At 44.2% G+C, this 9,905-nt stretch overlaps 1 protein-coding gene across 1 annotated transcript in view; it reads left to right on the forward strand.

Moving 5' to 3' along the window:
* Fam149b1 (family with sequence similarity 149 member B1) overlaps window positions 1-9,418 on the forward strand; it is a 44,680-nt gene extending 35,262 nt beyond the window's left edge. The window contains exons 8-13 of the mRNA XM_050127016.1: window positions 2,070-2,173; window positions 4,815-5,039; window positions 5,480-5,603; window positions 5,853-5,972; window positions 7,673-7,745; window positions 8,863-9,418. Of these exons, the coding sequence (XP_049982973.1) occupies window positions 2,070-2,173; window positions 4,815-5,039; window positions 5,480-5,603; window positions 5,853-5,972; window positions 7,673-7,745; window positions 8,863-8,930 (714 nt within the window). The 3' untranslated portion in view covers window positions 8,931-9,418. The remainder of the gene's footprint in view (window positions 1-2,069; window positions 2,174-4,814; window positions 5,040-5,479; window positions 5,604-5,852; window positions 5,973-7,672; window positions 7,746-8,862) is intronic.
* The last annotated feature ends 487 nt before the right edge of the window (window positions 9,419-9,905 follow it).

Below are 9,905 nucleotides of genomic sequence, written 5' to 3' on the forward strand. Positions count from 1 at the left end.
TTTTCGAGACAGGGTTTCTCTGTGGTTTTGGAGCCTGTCCTGGAACTAGCTCTCGTAGACCAGGCTAGTCTCGAACTCACAGAGATCCGCCTGCCTCTGCCTCCCGAGTGCTGGGATTAAAGGCGTGCGCCACCACCGCCTGGCTATATTTTTTAAACATACTGTAAACCATTTAGAGGTTTTCTTTGTCTTTGAATCTATCTTTACTGTATATCTCTCTTTTTCTGACCATGTGAATCTTTAATTTGCTAAGCAATATGGGTATGATTAAAGCCGTGGCTTTGACAGCTGGATCCAGCCCATTCCTTAGCTTTCTGTGATTCCAGCCTCATGGCAGAGGTACTGGCTGTAGCCATGTTTATTGCCACAACTCTATGGTGTTTCAAGGTCCCTCCCAGCAAGCAAGCTGCAGCAGTCTGCCCACAAACCACACTCAAATGCTCTGTAGCCAGAACTCCTGCCTGAAAGAGTCAGAGTTTGCACTGGCAGGACAGCCCAGAAAGCCAGCATTTTAAAACAGCATGGATTTTTTTCCTGTTACAGCTGAAAAACCAAAAAGCATGTGGTCAGCTTTTCATCAACACCATTTAAGTGTTTGTGGCAGGGCCTCTTAAAAGAGCTGCAAGGTTTTATAGCTAAAGCTGAGTCAGGAAGTCTCTCTTAAATGAGAGTGCTTGCCTCTAGCAAGCAGAGCCCACCTGAGAAAATGCTGCTATTAGTAAGCCATGCTTGGCTCTATTATTTTATGTCTAGAATTACTCCCCAAGCTTTCTCAGACTTTATGTGGATGTAGTTGTCCACCTGGGTGCCATTTGTTGTCTGAGGCTTCCTGTCCTGCCTGGTTCCCACAGTTGTTAAGTTCCAAAGAAATCACACAGAGTTCTACATTACTTATAAACTGATTGGCCCATTAGCTTAGGCTTCTTATTAACTCTGATAACTTATATTAGCCCATTATTCTTGTCTATGTTAGCCACGTGGCTTGGTACCTTACTCAGTGAGGCAATCACATCTTGCTTCCTCTGTGGCCGGGTCACAACTCCATAATCATGTTGTTAAGAGATGGCTTCACTGTATAGCCCAGGCTGGCCTCAGACTCACTGTGAGTTCAGGCCAGCCTTGAACTCACAATCTCCCTGCCTCAGTTTCTCAAGTGCTGGGATTACAGGTGTATGCCATCTCTTCTATAGCAGAAGAGGTGGTTAAAGGGCACTGAATGATGGCCAGTTCATGCTGGTAGTATTAGAACAACTAAGATTAGCTCCTTATAAAGCCTTTGGAATTTAGGTTATCACATGGAACAGACGTAGGGAGATATACCCCTGTAGTTCCAGCTACTCAGAAGGATGGCACAGGAAGATTACTTGGGCCCACCATTTCAAGGCCAGTATGGGCAATACAGAGAGACACTGTCATAAGAATTTTAAAAATAAAAAATAAAAGAAAGAACAATGAATGATCAAGAACCAGCACTCTAGGCTAGTGAGTCTGCAGAGCTCAGGATCATGTGCTAGTAAAAAAGATCAGTTATTTGCACTTATTTCTTCCTCTTGTTCCAAAGTTTGCTTGTGATTTTACTATTTAGGGTTTCTTTTCTCTTGTAAGCAGTAATAATGCTTCTCTCTGCCCATGAGAGTAGCCATTAATTTTCATCTGTGTTGATCAGCTGTCACTTAGAAATACAGAACAAGGAGCTGGAGAGATGGCTCAGCAGTTAAGAGCACTGACTACTCTTCCAGATATCCTGAGTTCAATTCCTGCAACCACATAGTGGCTCACAACCATCTGTAATGAGATCTGATGCCCTCTTCTGGCATGCAGGCATACATGCAGGCAGAACAATGTATTCATAATAAATAAACTTTAAAAAAAAAAAAAAAAGAAATACAGAACAAAGAAAAGAACCCTGTTCTCTTGACAGTGCACCTTGTCAGCTACTGGTCAGCTGTTGTAAAGTTAAGGCACAAGGTTGGGGGAAGGTGTAAATAACCTAACTGGAAAAATAATTTTGCAAACTTAGCAAATGGAGCAGGTGTCTTCACCAACCAATGTATGCTTTTGACACATAGATGAGTTTCTGTCAAGCAAGTGGTCACCAGCCAAACGTGAATGGCCTCTTGGTTCACGGGATGCCTCTACAGCCAAGGAACCTCTCCCTGATGGATAAGCTCCTGTAAGAAGCTCGGCTTTTCATTCACTGGAGAGCTTAAGTAGAATGCTGAGAAAGAGAGGAAAGCAACCAGTCACCACCAGGCCACTGAGTGGCAGACACAAGAAAGGATAAAAGTTAAGGAGCAAAGTCTCTCTCTATCCCTGGGAAGGAGACCCAGGACCCGGCCACATACAGCAGTGTGTGCCTGAGTGTCATGTGTGTGCTGTGCCACCCCAAAGGAAAGTCTGTGTCTAGGGATTTAGATCATTACAAGGCCATCCTAGTAAGAAGAACAGCGTGAAAAGAGTAAACATGTAAAATACTTAGGAAAAAGGAGACCATTTTGGCATAAAAGTGTCAGATGTCAGAACTTTAATGCTTTTGGGCCAGAGGGATTGCTTAATGGATACAGGTGCCTGCTACCAAGCCTGACAACCTGAGTTTGACTTGAGGGACTGAAGTGATGGAAGGAGAGCACTGGCCCCTAAAGCTGTCCTCTGACCTTCATACAGTACACACACTCTTACAGAAAAAGGTTTTTTTGTTTGTTTTGGTTTTGGTTTTGTTTGTTTTTTTTTTGTTTTGTTTTGTTTTTGTGGCACAGTCTGTGTAGCTCTGGTTGTCCTGGAACTCAACTATGTAGACAAGGCCAGTCTTAATCTCTGAGATCCACCTGCTTCTGCTTCCTGGGTGCTGGGATTAAAGACATGTGCCAACACATCGGGCTCACAAAAGAAGTAATATTTTAGAACTTCAATGCTTCCAATCAAAGATAATTGACAATATTGTAGAATTTAAATAGTCCACAGTAAAATTAGTGGGAAAGAATTTATGAATAAATGTGATCAGATTGTGGATGGCTATGCATGCAGTGTTAGTATTTGTTCCTGTAGTTATAGATGAGCACCATAATTTATCTATGCTGTTGTCCCTAGGTTGTCTTTAGGTGGGGTTTATTATGCAGAAAGGCATTATAAGTATTTTGTATAAGACATTTTTTGAGGACATATAGTCACATTTAGGATGCTGAGGCAGATCACACAGCATGAGACAGGAACTATACTTCAGCAAAAGGAAGTGAGACTAACTTTTGTAAGGGTGTGCAGTCAGCACTAGTGCAGGGCAATGGTGCAGCCAGCACCGGCACAGGGTGATGGTGAACAGGACCACAGAGCTTGGCTGCAGATACTTGTCTATTGAGTAGTTGATCCCCAGCACTCAAAGAAGGAAATGGCTGAGCTTGGGGGATATTGTAGTGACAAATGGATCAAAGTCAGTTCTGAGTTTTCAAGCTCAGGAGGTTCGTTTTTCTTTTGGGCTCTGTTCTCAGTAATCGACCACCTTCAAAGATTGTGGAGAGATCAAGCCTGGAGACTGACTTAAATGTCACCTAGTAAAAGCTGGTAATTGAACTCACCATCGGACAAGAAAGGAGTTGACAGAATAAAACACCGATAGAGAGCAGCTAAAATCCATGACTCTTTTTTGTTTTGTTTTGTTTTTAGTTTTTTTGGGGGGGGGTGTTTTGTTTTGTTTTTAGTTTTTTGAAACAGGATTTCTCTGTAGCTTTGGAGCCTGTCCTGGAACTCACTCTGTAGACCAGGCTGGCCTCGAACTCACAGAGATCCGCCTGCCTCTGCCTCCCGAGTGCTGAGTGTGTCACCATACCTGGCTAAATCCATACTTTTAAAATTAGAATATAGTGAGTGAATTAGAAAAAGAAGACATGAGTGAGTGGTTACTTAGGAAGACAAGAAAGCTCTCTAAGGCTAGAACTTGGGCACTCTCCTTCCCAAACCCTCCCAAACACCAAGGCCCTGGATACAGCTCAGACCTGAAGGACTGAGCAGTCATGGCAGAGGCAGGCTCCTCACTTCTTCCACTCTCCTCCATCTTGTCTCCTAGATGTCTCAGAATCGCCAGAGTTCCTGGTGTCTTTGTAAAACACAAACCAAGCCCACTGCTGTGTCTGTAGGGCAGCACCAGGCTTATGGGAGAATTGCATTCTTTAGCTGTTTTTGCAGACAGGGGTCTGCTCTGTTCTTCCTGCCCTGGGCAGCATGTAGCAGGAACCTTTTGCTTGTTCCCACTAGCTCAGCACTTTAAAGGTTTATTTTTATTTGTGTGAGTACTTCACTTCCACATATATGTGTGTGCCGTGTGTGCAGTGTCCACAGAGCCCAGAAGAAGGCATTAGATTCCCTGAAACTTAGCTCACTATTTCAATAACAAATCAGTACCAAACCAGTGAGGCCACCCTGGTGTCTGAGACCTAACCCTGAGGACATTTCCTCATCTCAGAAAATGCAGGACTGTGGGCAGAACGCACTAAATACCTATCAGCTTTGCCTTCCCCACAACTGAGCAAGTGGCTGTGGCAAGTGGGCCATGGGCATGTAACCAAATCTTCATTCTAGAAAGGTATGAGTGAAACAGGTCATTGTCAGGTACATAGTTATAATCCAGGACTGGAGAGGCCAGGAGAAGGATCTCAAACTCCAGCCCAGCCTCTGCTGTCTAACAGGCTGCCTGAATCCTAGGTAGCCTCTGGAAGCCGCTCGGCTCTTCTCTTCCCTGAACGTCTTAGGTTGAGGCTTCTTACCCAGAGCCCTGTCTTCTTTTACTTAGAGATTTTCATTGTGCTTTCTGATTTGGCCACCAGAGATCTTGATGACAAGCTACTTATGAGGCCTGGCTCCAGTTCCATCCTTTCAAACCGAAATTGGCCAAACCGAGCCCTGGACCTCAGTACGTCATCTTTGTCATATACAGCACAGTCCGCCAGGAGACGCAACCCCCCACCACGCACCCTTCATCCAATCAGCACAAGCCATTCACGTGCTGGGACACCATGGCCTGCAGAAGAAATCCTCAGAGGATCCCGAGTGTAGGTTTCAAAAGCAAAATTTCTGAAACTGGCAAAACTAGTACCAATAGTTATGTGACTAGTAGAAAATGAGTTTGACTATAAAACTAGTACCAATAGTTCTGTGAATAGTAAGAGAATGAGTTTGACTATAAGATTTAAGCTATGCCTGGAAACAAATACTCAAGTAGTCATACGATGAATTGTCTGTAGTTTAAATCCAGTTCGTTTTTTTTTTTTTTTTTTAAGTTTTGGTGCAATACAAATACTGGATGAGATCATTCAGTTGATTCTGCTGAAGATTTGTATTTGTGAAATTTAAGGGGGGGGGACTCTTTCCAAAATTGCTCCCCTTTTCTGAGAATCTAGGTGAGCACACTAGACTTAGTGACTTACTGGCTGCTTTTCTCATCCACTTGCTTGTGTGCTTTGCATCTCGGTTTTGCTGGTGGGCTCTGCAGTCCAGCGACTGCAGACACGCTGTCTTCTCCCTCACCGATGCCCCTGGGTCGGAACAATCTGCTGCCACCTATAGGAACAGCTGAAGTAGAACGTCTGAGCAACATGGGGTCGCAGTGGCCAGCAGTAAGTCTCATTCACACAGCCTTCAGGTGTGTGCCCTGTAGTCTCTTGGGCAGTGGTAGTTCTGCAGAGTTTATGGTGACCTTAATTCTTCTCTCAAAAATAAGTCAGGCTCTAGGTGGTGGCAGTGGGGTTGGAGCTGTTGGCAGCGGGCACCACCGCTGCTGATGCGAGACAGTGTTGATCTGGCACGTGCACAGCAGCGCCCCCGCCACACCCACACATGTACTGTTAGCTGTCTCTCCTCTGCAGAAAGCCCACGGTGACTCCAGCAGAGCTCGCAGTGCAGTGGTGGACGAGCCGAACCAGCAGCCCCAAGAAAGGCTCCTTTTACCTGTCTTCTCTAGACCCAACACAACTCAGTCATTTTTGGTAAAGTGCTTCCCATTTATTGGTTTTGGAGGGGGTTAACACAGCGTCTCAGCCCATGCTGGTCTTGAGCTCCTAATCCTGCCTCCCACTCCCAAGTGCTGGAATTACAGCAGACAGCTACCTACCCAGCTCCTATTTGTCCTTGGTAGTTAGGGAAAGAATGGGGGTAGGGTATATGTTAGGCAAACTTAGGACTTTATCTAGTGGTTTCATTAACTCTAAGGAAAACAGTTGGATGTTCTAATGATAAAAATACTAAGCGTTTCTCCTTAAAATTTTCAGTTGTCCCCATTCTCACTTTTTTGGTAGTAAAATGCCTTTATTCATAAACTGAACATCCTCAGCAGCTTACTCTGAGCATAAACACAATAAACTCCAGTGCACATCCAGTCAGCCTAACTTCACTTCTGCTCCACTCTGTGGAAAGTACTCCAAAAAGTGATGTCAGATTGAGGGCCTGAGTAGAAGACGCTCTCCCTGACAGTGTTCTAAGAGCTGGCACTTGCCTCCCCGCGTCTGCGCACCTGCTAGCTCTTTTACTTTTAAGGGAGTATCTGGTTGTTGATGGTGGTGTGTTTTTAATTTTCGAGATAGGATTTCTCTGTGTAGCTTTAGAGTCTGTCCTGGAACTTGCTCTGTAGACCAGGCTGGCCTCAAATTCATCCACCTGCCTCTGCCTCCAAATGGCTGGGATTAAAGACATGAACCTCTACAGCCAACTGAAGTAACTTTGAAATGTTTGAGTTTCATAAAGCTAAAAAGTAAATGGAAAGTCTGAGTCCATCTCATCATCATGAAGTCATAGGTGTCCTTCCCTCTCACCAAGTGTTGGCTCTGGAAAAGGCATGCTGTGAAATCAGATGGCATTCTCCTGGCAGCTGTGGTGTTGCAAACCTGCAATCCCAACACAATGAAGGCAAAAGAAAACATCCCTTTTGTCCAGTTGCAACATTACACCATATGGATTATTTGTAAATGTTAAGATTTTCTTGGGCTGGAGAGGTGGCTCAGTGGTTAAGAGCATTGCCTGCTCTTCCAAAGGTCCTGAGTTCAATTCCCAGCAACCACATGGTGGCTCACAACCATCTGTAGTGAGTTCTGGTGCCCTCTTCTGGCCTGCAGATATACACACAGACAGAATATTGTATCCATAATGAATAAATAAATAATTTCTTAAAAAAAAGATTTTCTTAAACACATATTAATGAAGTTATAGAACATGCAATTCTTACAAGTTAGCAAATCGCATTGTGGGCATTTGGCTTGAAACTTTCTTCTTGGAATTCAACACAGTGACCCCAGGTTGGCAGGTGACAGTTTTTCATTGTTAATGTCAAGGTTCTCCTGTGTGGTTAGAGTGTAGGACATATGAATACTTGGTCCCTAGGAGTGGTGCTGTTTGGGCAGTTTAGGAGGCCTGGCTAGAGGAAGTATGCTACTGAGGATGCGTGGAAGTTTGAAGACTCCCACCATTACTAGCTAGATCTCTCGGCTTCCTGTTGAAATTCAAGATATGCACTCTTTAGCTGTTCCTGCTGCCATGCCTTCTGCCTCCCTGCCTCAGACTCACTAAACCCTTCCTTCTGTAAATTGCCCTGGTTTATGAAAGCAGTAGAAAATTAGCTAATGCACTCTAAGCCTCAAACAACGGTCTTTGGGGGGAGAAGCTGCATCCTAAGACATCTTTTCTTTTCTTTTAGCCAGACACACAGTACCGAAATTCCTGTGCATCTGAGTATCCTCACCAGGCCCGACCTGGCAGAGGGGCTGCAGGTACAGGTGGGACTGCAGTTCTTGATTTTGTCTTTGTTCCTACACATTCTCCTTTCCTGCAGACTTTCTATATTTAGCTGTCCCTCATCTGAGTAAATCATCTTAGCATTGTTTTGGAAGATGGGTATAAAAGAAAGGCCTTTTAAAAGCTCCAAATTTCCGTTGTTTTTTAATACCAAGTAAACGAATATTTAAGGTAAATTACTTTTTAAACAAAAAACTTGGGGGACTAGAAAAATGGCTCAGTGGTTAAGAAGATTTGCTTCTTCCAGAGAACCCAAGGCTCCCAGCATCCATGTCAGGCAACTCACAACCACCTGTAAGTCCAGATCCGAGAGATCAGACTCTCTCTTCCGGCCCCCACAGGCATCTGTACATGTGTGGCACACACTCATAGGCACACACATATACATAAGTTTAAAAAAATCTTTTTTAAGGGCTGGAGAGATGGCTCAGTGGTTAAGAGCATTGCATGCTCTTCCAAAGGACCCGAGTTCGATTCCCAGCAACCACATGGTGGCTCACAACCATCTGTAATGAGGTCTGGTGTCCTCTTCTGGCCTACAAACATATATGCAAACAGAATAGTGTGACCATAATAAGTAAATAAATATTAAAAAAATCTTTTTTAAAGCCTCCAATCTTGCTACAACATCAGCTACACATTTAGTCAGCTGTTAATTAGTTTTAACACTTAGGTTAATAAATGTGTGTCTTAGGCTCTTCAGCAACTAGGCTACAGTTCTGATTTTGTTTGATTTTGCTTGGAGACAAGAGTCTCTACTGTTCAACCCTGACAGTTCTGGAACTCACATTGCAGACCACGCTGGCCTTGAACTCATGAAGATCCTCATGCCTCTGCTTCCCAAGTGCTGAAAGGTATGTGCCACCAAGCCCAGCTTGCTTTCACTTCTTAGACAAGTTGTTTCTTCAGTAGGGTAGACTATTTAAACATGGCTTTTAGTGCCTTGGTGAATGTGTACTTCGCAGTATTTACAGTCTCCAAATTTAAAGTCCACTAGTAATTTATGCAAAGGTTCCTAAGATATGAACTGTGATGCTCATTACCAAATATAAACTGTTGACTAATGTCACTCTGCAATTCTGTATCTGGCAGGTCCTCAGTCACATGGGTCTACAAAACCTCAAAGCAGAGGTGGACCCATCTCTAGAACCAGGCAGTGACCAAAGGACAAGTGAGAACCCGCAAGGCTGCAGCAGACTGCAAATACATGGAGGGCTTCATGCACCAGTGCTCAGGCACCAGATAATGCACAGCTCCTACAGACAGCAGCTTGGTCCATCTTCAAGGGTTATCTTGGTACAACTGTCCGAGAAACACTAGCGTATCTGCCAAAGACTGCATGGGCAAGTGTTCTGTGTCGTTACTGTCTTCTTTCAGCTACTCCACTGGGTAGGAAAGATTGTACCCAAAGACGTGACAATGAAAAGCAGCCCCAAATCACTGCTCATGTTGTCTGTAACCAATCACCAGTCTGATTCGTATACAGTTCAGTGAGATTCCATACACACGGATGATGCAGATCACTGGCTTCACAATATTTCTACTTATATTAATTTCTGGAGAACTGCACTATTTTACCATATTTTTAGAAGAAAGTGCTGCCAAAAATCTGAGATACTCATCAAATAAATGTCACTCCTAAACTTTATTACTTTTTTTTTTCGGGGGGGGGGGAGGGGTTTCAAGACAAGGTTTCTCTGTGTTACTCTGGAGCCTGTCCTCAAACTCAGATCCACTTGCCTCTGCCTTCCATGTGCTGGGATTAAAGTGTGCGCCACCACAGACCAGCTCTATCACATCTTAATGTTTGTGTGAATGCATGTGGGGGGGGGCGGGGTCAGGACCACCTTCAAGGTAACTCCCATCGGAGTCAGGCTGAACTCAGACCATCAGTCTCAGGGTAGGTGCCTTACCTACTGAGCCATCTTGCCAGCCACACTTTCCTTTTAAAAAGCAGAAATCAAAAAGCTAACAAAAGGTATCAGCACTGGTAAAAAGTCAGTTTCTTTTCCTAGGACAGCCTCATATGCCTGCTTCACATCAGGGGCTTTTGTGTGCGCATACATGTGGGGGCCAGATGTTGTTGGGTACCTTTCCTGTTTCTCCATCTCATTTTTTAAGACAGAGTCTCTTGC

The sequence above is a fragment of the Alexandromys fortis genome, unplaced genomic scaffold (genome assembly GCF_014885135.2).
Source record: "Alexandromys fortis isolate MF-2015 unplaced genomic scaffold, M_Fortis_MF-2015_v1.1 scaffold_233, whole genome shotgun sequence".
NCBI lineage: Eukaryota > Metazoa > Chordata > Mammalia > Rodentia > Cricetidae > Alexandromys > Alexandromys fortis.